Below are 17,738 nucleotides of genomic sequence, written 5' to 3'. Positions count from 1 at the left end.
GATCTGTATATTTTTTACATTATGGAGTTTTTGGGAATTGTATAGAAGTTGTCTGGTAGCATTTTTCATGTTTGTCAACGTTAGACTTTTAAGTTACTTTAAATTAGAACGTTATGTTACAGGTTGCACTATTGTTGTTTTGCAGTTTGTTTTATAAGCATATTGCATACATGTGTTCTAGTTGTTTTATAGTTTATAAGTTCATAGTTCAATAAGCGTAAATAAGTATTGTTTAGAGGAAAACAGTATTTGTTGGCTTCACGTTGTCTCTTAGGCTTAAAGAAGCTAGTATGGGAAGGGAGCAACAAAAAAAGTTTGAGAAAAACATATTAATTCAAATTTTTTATTAAGATCTTTACTTTTAAAAAGTGTAAAGAAAAAATGATTTGAGTATAAAACTTTTGTTTTAACTTATTCAAAAACATTTAATTTTTAATGCAATAAAACACGTGCATCGCAAATAGTCCGAAACAATTATTCTAAATGACCAAACTAACTCTGATATCATCATTTAATAATTTTATGGCTAAATTATAAAAAATACCCTTCAACTTTGTGAATTGTGTCAAAAAGTACACTTAAACTTTCAAAAATTTTAAAAATGCTCTTAAAACTTTCAATAATGATTCAAAAATACTCTTACTGTTAATTTTGGATGAAAATCGTAAAGCCTTGAGCTATTGAACATTTTAATAAATACCCTTAAATTTGAAAAAAAAATTAAAAAATACTCTCATTAATCCAATTTTTACACCAATTTTTTTATCAACCAAATTTTTTTAAAGTTCAAATCATGGTTTAAATTTACATTGATATGTCAATATTTTTATCTATATTTTCACATTCATGTGTGATATCGATAGAATGTGTAAATCGATATTTCCATTACAATGTAGAAAAATCAACAAATCACACAAAATAAACATGAAAATGACACTAATATAATTAATAAACATGTTTATTTATTTGAAAATAATGAAAATATTTATTTTCTAATTTAAATCTATTTTTTGAATTTTTGTTTTTATAATTTTTTTCAGAAATATCCATCGAAATAAAAAATTCTCTAAAAATAAGACTTCGATATATTCATCAACATCGATATTTTAAACCTTAGTTAAAATATAAAATTCCACAAAATCTTTTCATATTTTAAAACTAAAAATATCTTTTTAGAACATAATAAAACAATAATTCGTCAAATTAAAAAAAATCTCACAAAAATAGATATATCAAACTATCAACGTGTGCTAATAATTAAATGCATATTTTTATTTGACAATTGCAACGATAATTATTAAGATTGGTTAGATTCGTGATCTATATGTCTGTGTTAATAGTCAAACAAAATTAAAACTATGGTTTACCAAATTTATGTAAATTTTTTATTAATAAAAGTATTTTATTTTACTTTTTAAATTCAATAATAAAACTTTTCTAGTTCACGAATATTTTTTAATCAAATTTATTTTTTTTTGTTTGTTATACTTACCTTTTAAGCATATGTAATATTATTCATGATTTTAGGGGGAAAATAGAAATTTTAGTATTTTAAGAGCAATTTCTTTTCATTTTTAATAATAATTCAAAACTATGTTCATTGTCATTCAAATTCCTCTACTTCTATCTAACTTAATAGGATTGAGCAAAAAACAGAAAAACCAAAAGAAAAAAAAATCTGAAAACCATTTCCTGAACAAACCAATATATATCCCATTTTCAATTCATTTTGAATGGGAAGAAAACTATTGCTTATACAAAAGAATTTAGTTCATCCATTCAGCAAAAAAGAGTTTACAAATAGTATCTATTGGAGTTGTCCAATATCAATTCTCCAAGCAGAGGCCAACTGCGACAAAAGTTGGTCAGGTAAAGCACCTTCCCAATCTTCAGGTGGATCCATTGTTGAAGATGCTTCATGAAAATTTAACAATAGTTCTTTCTTCACTTCCATAGGAATCCCCACACAGTCAGGTCCATTGTCCAAAACAATTTCTACCAACTGAAACACCATGTCAAGCGTTACAAATCAGAAGGCGTTGCCCATATGATCTCACAAACAAATTGGACTAATAAGAACCAAACCAGGTTTCCATAGTTTCAGTTCAGCATTCTAAATATATAAACAGTTCATAAAAGGGTGGGTGAAGAGTGTAATATCGATTATTGAAGTCGAGCAAAAGCCATACCTGTTGAATCCAAAATAAACATATGTCAAACAAGTTCTGCTCGAGTAGAAATTGTCCCACGGCACGGAAAATCTCAATGACTATCTCATTTGAGATTTGGTCAACCGCAGGCCCAGTTCTTTCCATTAGCTTTATGAGCAAGATGTCGTCTCCAGTAGAAAGAACTTCAGCATAAGCCATGTCCATATCCCCTGCCTGAAGGGCATCCATTGCATTAGTCCAAGAAGTCCATACTGGATCCCGTTCTTGACCAGCATTGTCCTCTACCAATGCTTCGGCAGTCAATTCAGGAATGGCCACTTTCGGAGTCCTAGATATTCCGTTGTCTTCCCCAGCTACCCGAATGGCTTCTAAGGTTGCTTCGTCTTTTGATGCTTGCCAAACACTTCTTGCAGATGGCCCCTCACCAAGTCTTAAAGGTCCAGCACCTTTATCCCATGCTCTTCTGTTACCACCTTGGTCGCTTTCCTGTTCTGATTTAGATGACCTATTGTCGATGCTGGCATCTAGAGATCTCTTAGATCCCATCTGCCCATTTCTCGACATGTAAGCAGGATAATCCCAAGTTTCATTCATATCAGGCCTCCATGCAGCACTCCTTCCTCTCATGTTTGCACCAATTCCTTCTGATTGAACAAACCTCTCTCCAAAAGGAACTCTTCCATCATTGTTTCGTCCAAACTTGGCAACCGGATAGTCCGAAAATCCACTATACTTGCCTAGATGCCTATTAGACGATCCTTCAAATCCTAGAGGAAAGTTCCCTCTCCTACCAGATGACACGGATAAATCACGTGCCATGTCTTCGACAACTCTCTCAAGTCCACGGACTCTGTTTTCCAAAGTTATCATGCTATCATGAGAGCCTCCCATGAAATCCTGAGATATAGAAGTATGAAATTACATTTTAAAATTAAGTCATGAGAACTAACCCCACACAGCATATAATGAGCATGTACCTGCAGCATGTTCATCAAATGCGCCTGTTGCCTCTCCAACTGCAATAGCTGCCTCTGGATAGCGGACCAACTTCCCTTGCTATTTATGAAGGAACTTTCCGATTGGGCATCCATTTTGGAGAAGTCCGAACGAGCACCAGAAGATTCCCGCTGAGATACGTCATTTTGATCATTCACATTGTATGCTCTTGTTCGGGAGTCTCGTCCATTTATTTTCCCCTCATGCCATTTATCTCGCTCAAGATCATCATAATCCCGCATCTTAGCCATTTGAGCTCTTTCGGAGTCACGAAACTTATTGAATGCTCTTTGAAAATCATCTGTGTTGGTGTTTTCAACACGAGTTGATCTTCCCCCTGCAGTTGAATTATCAGGCTCTGATTTCTCATCATTTGTGTTTGAAGAATTGGCATGTCTGCGAGGAAGAACCACCTCCACAGGCAAATCCCCAGATCCTCTAGTTTCGAGTTTCTGAAAGAATTCCGGGTTCAACTCTTTGTCAGTTAAAGCAGGTACTTTCTTCTTCAATATTACAGCCGCTTTATCTGAAATACTACCACATTTGGTTTTCAAAGCTGAATTCAATACAGGGATAGGTTCCTCAGATTTATCTTTGTCTAGTGACCTCCCTCCCTGAGGGGAATTTGCAGTTGTCATGTCAGACTTTTGAGACAACTCCGCTGGTTCATGGCTTTCACCGTCTGAAACATATAAAGCAAGAACATCATATTGAAATGGAACGGGAGTTGGCACCAGAATAAATTGAGGTAATCCTTCAATCTCTAGAAGAAAGTAAAAAGGGAAAGACAACCCACTAGACCTTGAGATGCATTTTGACTTTCTGCAGCACCATCTGTTTTACCAGCAAGTTTTTTCCACAGTTGCAGTGCCTCTGTCATGCTGTCTCGAACAGGTTTTATCTGTAAAATGCCATTAATATAACATGATAAATACTCTAATCTGCAAATGCAAATTCATCATTTCTTTTCACTTGTACATAAATCAATTAGATTCGCCCTCCATCCAATGAAGATCAGGAACCTTATCCTATTAATATTATACATCATATCATTTTCAAGCTTAAACATTAAAGAAGAAAGTAAGCTTCAAATTAATTATTCAAATCTGTAACATCAAAATATGAACATCACTACGGACTCCTAATCCAGCTCCATTTGGATTGGTCCACATTCCATTTTTTGACAAGATAATGACTCAGACACCATTAGAACAAATGACTCAACCTAGCATACTTCATGCTCATGCTAGAGTGCAGATATGTTTGGCTTCCAATTCTGCATGATATTTTTTTTTCATTTTCTTATCCGTGGTGGTATCAGACCAACCCTACAACTCCATGTAAATTCTTTCAGGGTGTTTTTCTTTTCTTTTTCTTTGTTTTTTAAATAATAATTATTAGTTAAGGTTTTTGACATACTACTAGCATGAAATCTCCCTAGCTACTCTGTAAGTTGTAGTAGAACACGCCTAGTACTTCTAGCATCTTTAACTGTCCAGAACTCTATACATTGTAGTAGGACATGTCCAATACTCCCGACGTCTTTTTCGTAGTGGGGCACGTTCCACTCCTGACAATATCGTTCTCATAGAGTAAACTCAACACCAACAACAGAATAATATCTGTGTTTACAGATAATATACTTAGCCTCAGGCTTAGATAACTCAGTTATGCTTGCTAGTGAAAATCTCATAAACTCATGAAAACTTTTAAAACATGCTTGCTTTTAAATATACTTGCTATGCTCTCATGCTCATCTCAAGCTTACAAATAACTCATGCTCCAGCTTTCAAAGCTTAGAAATTATCTTGCTTTATACAAAACCTTTGCTCAAAGTATATCATATACTTGCTTACTTGAACTTAAATCAACTCATGCTTGTAAAACAGATCTCATGCTTGCTTTTAATCTCATGCTTTGTAAATAACTTACTAAAATCAGTAAAGAAATCATACTTAATTAACTCAAAGCATGCTCAAATAATCTAGCTTGGAAATCATGTTTGAAACAACATTTAAATACATTTTGTCACTCATGGATTGAAGCTAGAACCCTCGGGTTTTAATCAGAAGACAATCCAACAATATAAAAAATTACTGAAAAAAAAAGTAGAAGCTAATTAGCCTGTAATCACAAAGCAATTAAATTTCATGCACAAGTTTGAATCATTGAGAGTATTCTAGAATTTTTAGTTTCAATTGCTCTTTTAAAGTAGGTTGGGCGCAAAAGCTTAAACTTTGGGCCAGGGCCTAATTTTTTCAAATTTTTTTGACAATCGTGCAATTGTCTCTATTTGGATTGTATCATGGCCTGTCTTTTAGGGTATTTGAAAGCATGACGATTATGATGAAGTCCTTGTTTGTAAAGGAATTATTTAGGATCCCTTTAGGTTTTACGTTTTGAATGGTTTTTTTGCCATGGCAGTGATTGTAGGAACTTGAGATATTTCAAGGTTTTGGTTTTGTCTATTCTTTGACACGTTTAATTGGCATTAGATATTGACTGTCATCAATTGAAAGTACAGATGTTGAACAAATACAGAAACCCAGAAACTCCAGTACAGGAAGAAAAACCACAATGCTGATATTTCTTATTATTTTCTTATGATAATAAAAGTACAAAGGGAAAAATATTTATAGGCAACACCAACCTAATTAAAACAAGAAAAAATTAGGCCAAAATAAATCTCAACTACCCTTGGGCTTTCAACATGACCCAAGCCCATTATTTCTAACATTATCTAATTGCTGTATGTTTATTTGTTACCCGATGGTTGTCTGATTGTTATTTGATATAGATCATATACATATTTATTTGTTTCCTTAACTCACGTGACTTCAGTTTTCTTTTACCAACATCAAATGCCAAATCACCATTCTCAAGGTTTGACTTGCAAAATTGGCCATTGTAAGTATAAAACCTTCATGTTTACTTATTGGAAAATAAAAAGAGAATCCATCGTGCCTAATTCTTAGTATAATAGATAGTCATTTCTTATTGTCATATAATTACTTTATATTTTTTTCATAACTTGTAGTTTTTAATAAAAATCACAAAATAAAGTATTAATCACATGACAATCAGATAAAAATTACGTTCTGTTGGTGATATATAATTAAATTTGCCTTCAACCACCAGCTTAAGCTTTTGGATGAATTAGCAGTTTGATATAGTATCAAAGCATGAGGTCATGTGTTCAAGTCCCTACATTGTCGTTTTTCTCCCCAATGAAAATCGATTTCCACTTGTTGGGCCTCTAATATTTCAAGGCCACAAGTAAGGGAGAGTGGTGATATATAATAATTAAATTTGTCTTCACTTAAAGCTTTTGGGTGAATTGGTGGTTTAAAACTTCAAAATAGAAAATCACATGACCATCAAACAAAAAGGTAATATGACAAAGTACTTCAAAATACCTAAACCCTACGTTTCACACATCCACCAAGAGTACACCTTTCCAGACTGTGTATGGTAGACCCCAACACCCTTGTTGCCATATGGAGATAGAAAAACATCCAACAATGAGGTTCAATTGATGCTAAAAGAAATGGATTTAGCCATAACTGCACTAAAAGAGAATTTATATGTGGCTCAAAACAAAATGAAGAAGATGGCAGATTTGATAGGAAGAGAACAACTAAGGTTCAAAGTGGGCGACGAAGTGTACCTAAAGCTGAGGCCCTATAGACAGATGTGAGAAACTTGCTCCTAAGTTTTATGGGCCTTACAAAATAATAGTGGAAATTGGCGAAGTAGCTTAACGGCTACTATTACCACCAGAAGCAATCATTCACAATGTATTTCATGTCTCTCAATAGAAGCTGAAACTGGGGAAACAACAGCAAGTGCTGCATCAAGCCCCAATTCTAACAGAGGAGTTTGAACTACAGTTGTGGCCTAAGACAGTCATGGGAACTTGTTGGAGTAAAGAGCTGGGAGCAAACGAGTGGTTGATCAAGTGGAAGGGTTTACCCGAAAGTGAGGTTACATGGGAATCCATATATCAAATGAATGAACAATTCCTACATTTCACCTTGAGGACAAGGTGAATTTGGAATCCAGAGGTGTTGTAAGGCCTCCTATTATTCATACTTATAAGAGAAAGGGCAGAAAAGTAATTCAACAGCAAGCCAATGATGAAGGAATGTTTGCAGGAAAGGATCGTGATTGATGGGGCCGCAGGGATAGGAGAGAGAGAGGACTATATATATATCTTTATGGGAATTGTGTAGGTAGGTTTTCTTTTATTCTGTAAAGGCTGCTGAAAGCTTTGGGAGGAAATATCCCAGCCTCCTTGTAAAGGTGCTGGGTAAGCTTTGCAAGTGATATAACATAGTACTGTCTCTGTTTTAGCCCGTTTGTTAGGATTGATTGTGATTTTATTGTTAGAATCCTACCATATTACTCATTGTCATCCAATTACCATGTATTCATAATGACATAGTCGGTAGTTTTTTTCTGTGAAGACTAAAACTCTTATTACAACTTCATAATAAGTATCATAAAGCCCATCAATAAAGGGTATCTGATTCCAAACAACCAGATCAACACTGCAAATACTACACCAATCCTTAACATGAAATTACAGAAAACACAATATATATTAATGTAACAATTTACCAACAACCAAAAACAAAAAAGTTGAAAACAAAAAAAGAAATCGAACAGAGCAAACAATGAATAAGCATATCAAGGAGAATTTTCTACAATTGCATATGGTTCAAATCTAGCCTACAAAAAGATTGTAACAATTTGAACGTTCCCCAGCTTAGCCATGGATGCAGCAAATTGGTGGTGGAAAATGGAGGGCTGATAGGCCAATGCTTTGACAATGGGAGAAGTTCTTGAATCGGTGTAGAGAGTCGAATTAAAGGACAAAAACCCATCTTTTTTGGGAGATTAAAGTAATAGGCGCTGTTGAATTTGTAGGGCGGTGTAGCATCAAGGTCCATGTAGTTGAAAAGAAAAAGGGCCAAAGTGATAAGGATGATGTAAAGATACTATAAAGGAAAGGCAACATGAACAACTCAAACCAAAACACTGATCGAATAATAAAAACCTGGACTCCTCTGCCTTCTTCCCATGCAAGGACAAAGCAGCCTACTCTTCCCAGAAAATATCCTCCATGCCCTCCCTCTCTCCTTCTCTTTCTATTTATTATTTATACTAACGAACTGCTGGGCCCCACTAAGTGGTGGTCTCCCCTTTTCTCTCTTCCAAACTCCCATGTGTGATTCTATTTTTTTCCTTATTCTTTCTGTTGTACGTGAAAATTATTGGAGGCCTAGCAGATGAGTGAGGAAGAAGAAGATGAGGAGAATAAACCCTAAATTTAGTTGAGGTGTAAGTTTGGATAAGAGAAAATTAAAGACTTGGTTTTTTATATATATAAGCATCATGGTTTGAGTTTTCAAAATAGTCATATTTGCTAAATCCTATATTTAATTTCCCATGCAATAGAATTTCCCATACAAATAATTCAACTTTATCTTTATAAGCAGCAATTAAGCAGCCACTAACAGATGCTCAAAAGCCTCAATTCTCTCATCAGCCTGAAAGGTTTAACATGAACTGATATAAAGCTTACAGCAGAAGAAAATGAACTTCAAGTATCCCCCGTTTAAAAAGGGAAGTCTTAAAGTTAAAGCTTAACCTAACAAGGCTGCTAAAGAAGATATAATCTAGACAGGAAATCAGGAATGAAAATTATCTCTTCTCTCTCCTCTCCCCTCCCTTCCTTCCTTTAGTCCCTAACCACACTCAGCCCCTTTTCCTCTTCCAGTGTTCTATTATTCTTCTCCGGTGTGCCCCTAGAGCCTGTTTTCTTGTCCATCGCTATAGGCAGTTTGGTTTTGGAAATAATGGAAGTAGAAAGTTGCAAAGTAGTGGATGCCCTTTACTGTATTCGGTTCAACAAGGAATACTTTCATATTGAAGACGTGGAAGCCCGGAAGATCTTGACATTATCAAACACTCAACTTAGATGATTCTTGAAGGAGATTTCTGAATTCTTGTGTGGCCCCAAGAATGGTTTTCTTCTTCAAAATGGTTTTGATGAGTTTGGAAGTACAAGGCTTTTAAATTTTTTTGTCAAAAGTAGGTTAGGTGATGAGATCTATAGCCTGGAAGAGGAACCAGAGAACATTCCTTCATCCATATTTCTTCGGGTGCCTCTCGACACGGTTGAAAATCCTTTCACAAAATGATGGAAAGTTTCTTGATATTTGATTTGGTACAGAAAACATCTCCAGACCTCCTCACAGCTTCCCTCCAAGTCTCTAGGGGCAAGTTATGCTGAAACTGTGAAGTTCAATGGATCCTCTACCCAAGAGTTGGTTAAACAGAACACTCCTTTCCCTGTTCTGACCTCAGAATTTTAGAGTGCAACTCAGGTGATAAAAAATCCACAAATCTTTAAAGAAGACTTCAATAATCTATGGATTATTTCAAGATTATTTGTGTTTGATAATTGGAAGGAAATTAGAAAAACCTTGGAGGATCTTTTTCATTAGAAAATAATCATTAATCCATTGTTCGCAGAGAATGCTTCGATTAAATTGGCTGAAGGTTCTCTAGAAGAGTTCATTGGAAAAGAAGAGTTATGGCAAGTAATGGGTACTTTTCATTCAAAGTTTGAGAAATAGAGCAAAAGTAACTATATGAAACCATCGATTATTGAAGGGTATGGAGGATGGATTAAAAATATAAAAGAAACCTCCCTCTTGATTATTGGAGCAACCAAACGTTCAAAGTTATAGGAGATCATTTTGGAGGTCTGGAAAATATCGCTACTGAAATGCTCAATCTTCTAAATGTTTCCAAAGCAAAGATTCAAGTAAAAAGAAACCATCATGGCTTCATACCAGCAACAATTGAAATAACAGACTTCAAACGAGAGAATTTTTTCCTACACCAGTGGTTTTGAAATGATCAAGCCCCCTCCATTAACCAAGGGTCGTTTATCATTAAAGGATTTTTCAAACCCACTTGACTTGATGAGATTAAATCAGGCTTTGAAAAATGGAGTCGTTGAAGATTCATTCTTCCCGGAGGGGGTGGAATATCTAAGATCAATCCAAAATCTTCCTTAATGTACAAGAAGCCCCTTTGAATCTTTGAAACAAGTTGCTCGCCAAAATTTTGCCTTGTCGGCCCCAACATTGTTTACCTCCATTGAAGCAATGGTAAATTTAAATTTGGAATCCAAGGAAAGTAATATGAACACATCTATGGGATACGAAGAGCCACGTTTGAGGAGAGAGATTAAGAATTTCAGTTTTGAAAGGAACAAGACAGAGGAATCTGAAAAGGGTATTTAATGAAGAAAGAAATTTTCAGTTGTGCCTTCTTTTACAGCTGGAAAGTCACTTCAACCGGCCAGTTCTTTTGACAATCCACTCTCCTCCAACCATTTGAACAAGAAGTTAATCTTTCAAACTAATTCTAGCCCGTTCATCTAAGTCAACTTCTCATCATCCTCAGCTACCCAGGTTAAGTACTCTTAATTCTCTATGTCTAATTCGAAGGTAAAATTTTTTAAGGGCTCTTCGAGCAAAACCCCTCTCATTCTACAACTAGCTCTTGTCCCCAGTCTTGCAAAATTCCAGATCATTTAAAGTCAATAGTCGCTGCTTGTCAAATTATTCATTTTTTTTAAAAGGAGACAGCTTCTTTATTAATATAATAATAATGAGACAAAAGCTCATAGTACAAGAGAATTATACAATGAGCATATGTAACCATGGATCAGGAGGTACACCTAGACATCTCAACTAGGTTGACACCCCATAGCACTCTCATCATATCCAAACAAGCTAAAATCCAAAACAAATGAGTAATGTCCAAAGGCAAAACAAAACCAAAAGAAGTACAAAGAAATACAAATACAAATAAAAAGACTAAAAGACTATATCAGACTAAAGATCCAACAACTCGCTTGTGGAATTATTCTAATATGATTCTTCTGCGGTGAAATGTATTCTTCAAAATTATGGTCCAACTTCCGTCTTTATGGGTTCTCTTCTTGTGGGTGGCAAGTAAAGCCTCTTTGCTGATGTTACTATTTTGAATGTTTTTTTCAAGCCTCCTCTGGTTTTTGGATACTATAGCATGATAGCTACAAGGTTGTCGGTTGCATCTTTTCGCAAGTCTTTAGATTCAAATGGGTTCTATTCGAGTTAGTGGGCTTAGCCCATAGGGACATTATGAGAGATTAACCTTAAATATCTTTCCTTTTTTATCTCATTGTATTATTCTATTTATTCCCCTATACCTATTGTAATTATCAGAAAATAATAAGAATAAAAATATCGTGGTTTTTCTCTCAGTACTTGGGTTTCCACATAAGTCGGTGTTTTGTTGGTTTATCACTTTCAATATGGTATCAGAGCAAGGTAACAACAAAACCCTAGACACCGGTTTAGGTGAAGCCCAAACAGAAATAAAAGCTGCCAACGGCATGGAAAAACTCCTCCATCAGATTCGGAGGCTGTCGACGGTCAATATGGGGCCACACTCAGAGCAAGCCGCACAACCCAACACCGAGAACGAAGCTCATGTGCCACAATTCTTTGCCCACGCGCCGCTGCTGCCAGGCGCGTCTTCTCCCCTCTGTCATCCCAAGTCCAGCTGTCATACCCTTCTAGCAATCCGCACCTCGATTCCCGTCAATGCCCTCGGTTTACAGACTGCCCTCTGTTCACGAGTCGCTACCTTTTCACTTACAGCAACAGCATATCCATGGTTCCAAGAAGGATCAAGGGTATACTCAGTATGGTTTTGAAGTTGGTGAATCCTTGGCACAGTCTAAATCGACCAATCTACTGATGTATTCAAAGGACCGATTTACCAATGTATTCAAAGAACCTGGTAACTTCACTCCCTAATTTTCCTTCAAATTATATAACTAGCTCTTTGGCATTATCTATAGGGAATTTTTTAGGAGAGAAATTAAAAGACCAAAATTATTTTTCATGGTCCTAGTCGATCAAGAAGTTCCTCGAGGGTCACCCACCAATTCAGTTTTATAACAAGAGAGATTGTTTGTTCGTGGAATGGAGGTGGCCATATCTAAAGAAGGCATCTTCGTATCTTCGAGAAAATACACCCACGATTTGTTGACCAAGACAGGTATGTTGGGATGTCGTCCGGCTGACACTCCTATTGAATTCAATTGTAAACTAGGAAACTTTGGTGATCAAGTTCCAACTCATAAAGAACAATATCAACACCTTGTGGGTAAATTGGTTTATTTATCTCATACTCGTCCTGATATTTCCTTTGATGTGAGTGTTGTCAGCCAGTTTATCCAGGTTCCCTATAGGGAAGATTATGGGAGATTTACCCTAAATATCTTTCCTTTTTTATCTCATTGTATTATTCTATTTATTCCCCTCACTTGTACCTATTGTGATTATCAGAAAATAATAAGAACAAAAATATTGTGGTTTTTGTCCGATACTTGGGTTTTCCACGTAAGTCGATGTTCCGTTGGTTTATCGCTTTCAATAGGTTCCTTATGAGAGAGAACTTTCGTTTTGCTTTGTATTTAGATTACTCTGGTCTGGTTATGTTTAGCTTAAATTTTTCTATTGGTATTTACTTATTAGCTTGTCATTTCTTTTGTTTTGCCTAAGTTTAGCTTTTGTTGTAGTCAATGACTGAATTCTTTTTCATTCTCTTGCTCTTACTTTAACACTCTTGTACTTTGAGCTTAAGTCTCATTTATTAATAATATATAAAGAGGCTTGTGTCCGTTTCAAAAAAGAACCTAGAAAGGCTGCTATGTTGCACGGAGAAACCAATAAAATTCATTTAGACTTCCAAGACTAGGGCTCTGAAACTCTTTTCTTATTCTTAGTTCTCCATTTGATATCATAATTTCCTTCATTGCAAATTTGCTTATAAAGAGTGCTCTCTCTTATTTGGTATCTTTGGGATTGATTGCCACATTTCAAAGAAAAATCGATGGCTGGATGCTGAGTTGGCTGAATGGGAATTCTTTGGTGCCAGAGGGAATATTATTTGGAAATGTGCCTCACGGGCCATTTGTGGTGCCTCTGGAAAGAAAAAAATAGCAGAATTATTGAAGATAAGCCTTTTTCCTTTGGTTCTTTTTGGAATGTGTTCAACATACAGCTTTGTGGTGGTGCACAAATTACACCAAATTCTTTTGTATAATCACAGCCTTTCAATGATCTTAAACAACTGGAAGGATCTCTTAGAGTTGTGCTTGTGGGGGGTCGTCCCAACCTCGCTCTTAAGCTGTCCTCTTTTGTTGATTATATGAATATATATATTCCTGTTTCTCATCCAAAAGAAAAAATGAAATTTAACCCATTAGAGTACGTTAGAAACGGTTTCATAAACCAAACCTTCTTTCTTCTGTTCATTGATACCTGAATTTCCTTAAACCCTTTACATTCACCTAGTTCAATCTTAGATTCTCCTCTGCTAGTTTGATTAAACGTCAATGGATGCAATGGCATTACCATTGAGGGGCAACTATTTGAAGACGGCAAGTAGCCTAGCAAGTGTATAAGTAAGAAGTCGGTAATTCATCTTGCACCAAGATACTTATCTAAATTCTTCAATGTGCTGATAGGAAACACACACACACACAATAACAGGCACAGGGCAAGTGAGATGCTTCATAAAGGACAAATGAAAGCAAAAGACTACCTTGTCAAAACGACAAGCCTCAAGTACTGCAAAAGTGGAAGCACCTCCATCCGTAATGAAATTGCTTGAATGCAATGCTAATGCACTTAGTGCATCAGCTGCTGCCTTGCGCGTCGCCCAGTCAGTGCTCCCAAGTAACTCATGAATACTTGGTAGCAAATTTTCCAAACTCTGTTGTCCAATAGCACCGACCTAAAACAAGTTCCACGAACCTATCACTTTCTCCTCAATATGAAAACCATGGTAAAATGAAGGCATACAATCATAAATTGTTATTGGTTTCAAATAAAAGCTAAACAATCAATCATATGTACATCTTTTCAAGCAATTTTATTTTGCATCTTTAGTTAGAGGATTGGCATTGTCTTTTTCTATTCTTGTAAATATTTTCATATTATCTTCTTTTTTTTTTCTCTTAAACATACTAAAAGTTCGATCGTCTTTTCACAACAACGTACAGATGTTGATACTGAACTCAACTAGGTTTCTAAAGAGCATCTCACTAATTTGTTATTTGTCCCACAGTCTTCTTATATATTTAAGTTAGCAACTGGGCATTCGACTGAACCATCCTCTTATTCTTCCTATACTGTCACGGAAGAGGCAGATTTACACCCAAATTTCTATATCATGTTTTCATAAGTACAATATACAATTATACTTCTCAAAATTTTATAGTAGAACTCGCATCGCCTAGACAACTTCCTTTTGCACCTATCATCTTCAGCCAAACAAGAAAACTTTGGCCTTTGAGTACATTTCTTATCATAAAAAAGGCTGGCCTGAAATTTAAAGAAGATACAAAAGGCCTAGTAACGAAGTTTTCATGCTTTCTCTTACACACTTCGAGGATTTCAGAAGAAATACTGGACTTCAGAGATCCTTGTACACCCAAACCCCACCCCCCACCCCAAAAGAAAAAAGCTAATCTTACAGTGGAGTGTTTCATAATCCGCTAAATGTCATTATTTATTCCTGAATCTAAACTTACATTCCATAGCCATACCATGATGAAAATAAATTGAAATAGCAAGATTACAGATAAGTAGAACAAACACAGAAAGTAAAACGAACCTGTGATAAATTGGATACCACAGGGAGGAGTGAAGCCTTTGCCAAAAAGTTTGGATTGTTGAGCAACTTACAGATCCTGGGGCAAAGCTTCTGAAAGGCCATGATGGGTGGGCTGGCCGCACACTCCACCATCTTAGCCATACACAATGCAGCCCCAGATTGAACGCCCTTGTTTTGTTCTCCCATTGCCTCAAACAGTGGCTTAACAAATAATGCTACCACAGACCCAAGACCTCCATTATCACCACCGCCAGAACTATCCCCTTTCAAGTACTGCGCCGACAGTGCACCAATGGCATCTCTACACGAATCCTTCACTCCAGAATCAGAATCTTTAACCCTTCTTATGATGTGAGCTATAATTTTAGTTAAATGGGTGGAAGTAGAATCACTATGGGAAGCACAAACAACAGTTAGAAGCCGCAATGACTCTTTCTTCACAGCGGGTTTCGGGTCAGCAGAGGAGTCGTAGAGGCAATTGAGGAGCATAGGAATAGCTTCCGGGGAAATGGACTGGATAATTTTCTCCAGGTCGTCAATGGCGATCTGGTGGGTGTCTCGATCGGCAAGCTTAGAGAGAGCGGTAAGAATCCTTTGCTTGAGTTCAACCATGGCGAGATGGGAAGATAGAGAAGAGGCCGAGGATCTGGATGTGGGTGGCGATTGATTTGGGGGTTTTGAAGGTCTCGACGATTTGGGTGCTTGAGAACTCATTCTGAACAAGCCCAACGGCGGAGACAGGATTCAGAGCTTCAATGGAGGTCAAGGAACAAAAATGCAGTTGAAGAAGGAAGGTGGAAAGCTTGAGAGAGACAGAAATGGAGGGAGGGTGGGGAAGAAGTAAGAAACAAGTCTTGTGGGTCAGCAATCAAAGTTGAAATGAGGGCTAAAATCACGAAGCTTTTTACGAATTGAAAGCAAAACGAGACATGTATGACTGTTTTAACTGTCTCGCCATCCCCTTTTTCTCTGCAAGATTCCAGGATTTTGTTTCTTGGAATTTGGATAATTCTACGAGGCCCATTATAGCCATATGAAGTCATAGCATTGTTCTTTCCTTGAAGAAATGGAGTTGTTAATAATGGGGGTGTAAAATGAGAAAGAAGAAGCACAATGGAATCACTTACAAAGTGGACACCACGTTCATGTTCTCAACTCTCAAGTATTTGGACAAACTTCCTAAAATTGTTTGAAAAAATCTATTTACAAGACAACAATTAGTCTTCGAGGGAATGACAATGAAGGATCTAGGCACCTAGCCTCATGAGCTACAAGATTAAATGGATGGATTGAATTTTGAATTCAATCATAACAAACATCACCTAACTATAAGGTTTCGGTTTTTTTACGTTCAAACTATGAGTGATAGAATTAGCTTATGAACAAATGTATTTAAAAACAACTTTGGAAAAGGAGTGAAAAAAGCTTAGTAATGTCTCATACTTAATAACGATTTATGTACGCATGATCCAAGTTGAGGAGGAAGAGAAGTAGGATCTGTTATGCTTTTTGAAAATTAGATGTGTTGACTTTAAATTACAGAAATTACCGAAACAAAACTCAGACACACTTGGAATGAACTCTCTCCACTCTTTTCTCTCACAAATTACTCTCTTCTATCTTTTCTAGCCGAAAGCATGTTAATCTAACAAGTACGAAGGGTCAATCAATAAGGATAAAGCATAATAACATTGAAAAGCATAAAGTTCTACAATATTATCCATTAATAACACTAAACATTAACCTAAATCCATAAAGAATTCAACCAACACCCTAAAACTAATAAATCTAGCCACTCATGGCTTTCAAAGATATATTTTCATGCAGTGGCGAATTCATAAATTTTACATAGGGGGCATCGGACACTATATAATAAACACACTAAAAAATGTTTAAAAAAATATATCGATGTTTAACTGATGCTCCAATAATATTCACTAAATTTGTAGCAATAAAGAAAGAACAACAATTTTTACATGATTTTATTTTAATGTAAATATGTGAATTTAAAATTTGCATACAAAAAAAAAATTCTTCATGGAATATTGTTGAGAGGTGGAAGTTTGGATCACCGATTTTGTTGCATTTTTTTTTTTAACTTTCTCTTTTGTTAGATAACAAATGAGGGCTAGAAAATATGTTTGAGGGTTATATCTTAGATGAGTTTTTTTTCCCCTATTTTTTAAAAATTATCTTCCTTTTAGGAAATCAAATTATTGATAGGAAGAAATTTGATATTTGAAGAAAAAAATTATTGATATTTGGAATAAAAACTATTTCGTAAAAATAATTGTAGCGGATAATATTTGAACTCACGACCAAGGGGTTGTGCCCACTACAGCAGAAGCAGAATTTAGACAAAGTGAAGCTAATTTTAATATGGGATAGTTACAAATTTAGCAATTAAATTCAAATTAATTAAGTATATAGCACAATTTTAAAAAAATTGCAAATATAGCAAAATTTGTCAAATTCTATCACTAATAGACCATGTTGCAAATATTGGTCTATCATTGATATACCATATGAAGTCTATGAGCGATACAAGTCTATTAGTGATAGTTTTGTTATATTTGTAATTTTTTTAAAATATTGTTATATACTTAATTATTATTGCTAAAATAGTCCTTCATTGCAATTTCCCTTTTAATATATATTGTAATCTAACATTTCAAAATTAATATTAAAATACAAAAATCGATAATATGAGGGAGGCACATGCTCTCCTGGCCCCTTAATAAATCTACCCTTGTTTTCATGTAAAATTGAAATCATATAGCTAAAGAAAAGTAAGAAACAAAGAAGACACTCTCGTAT

At 35.5% G+C, this 17,738-nt stretch overlaps 1 protein-coding gene across 1 annotated transcript; it reads right to left on the bottom strand.

Annotated features, from left to right (window-relative positions):
- Nucleotides 1-1,667: 1,667 nt before the first annotated feature.
- Nucleotides 1,668-16,010, bottom strand: LOC101218802 (microtubule-associated protein TORTIFOLIA1). Its single transcript, XM_011653169.2, has 6 exons — nt 14,922-16,010; nt 13,848-14,039; nt 3,969-4,068; nt 3,149-3,849; nt 2,190-3,068; nt 1,668-2,002 (listed from the first exon to the last, which is right to left on the bottom strand). Exons 1-6 carry the CDS (start codon nt 15,633-15,635, stop codon nt 1,808-1,810), a joined length of 2,781 nt encoding a protein of 926 aa, XP_011651471.1. The 5' UTR covers nt 15,636-16,010; the 3' UTR covers nt 1,668-1,807.
- Between the last annotated feature and the right edge of the window lie 1,728 nt (nt 16,011-17,738).

The sequence above is a fragment of the Cucumis sativus genome, chromosome 3 (genome assembly GCF_000004075.3).
Source record: "Cucumis sativus cultivar 9930 chromosome 3, Cucumber_9930_V3, whole genome shotgun sequence".
NCBI classification, from domain to species: Eukaryota; Viridiplantae; Streptophyta; class Magnoliopsida; order Cucurbitales; family Cucurbitaceae; genus Cucumis; species Cucumis sativus.
This window is presented reverse-complemented; position numbering and strand designations above follow the sequence as displayed.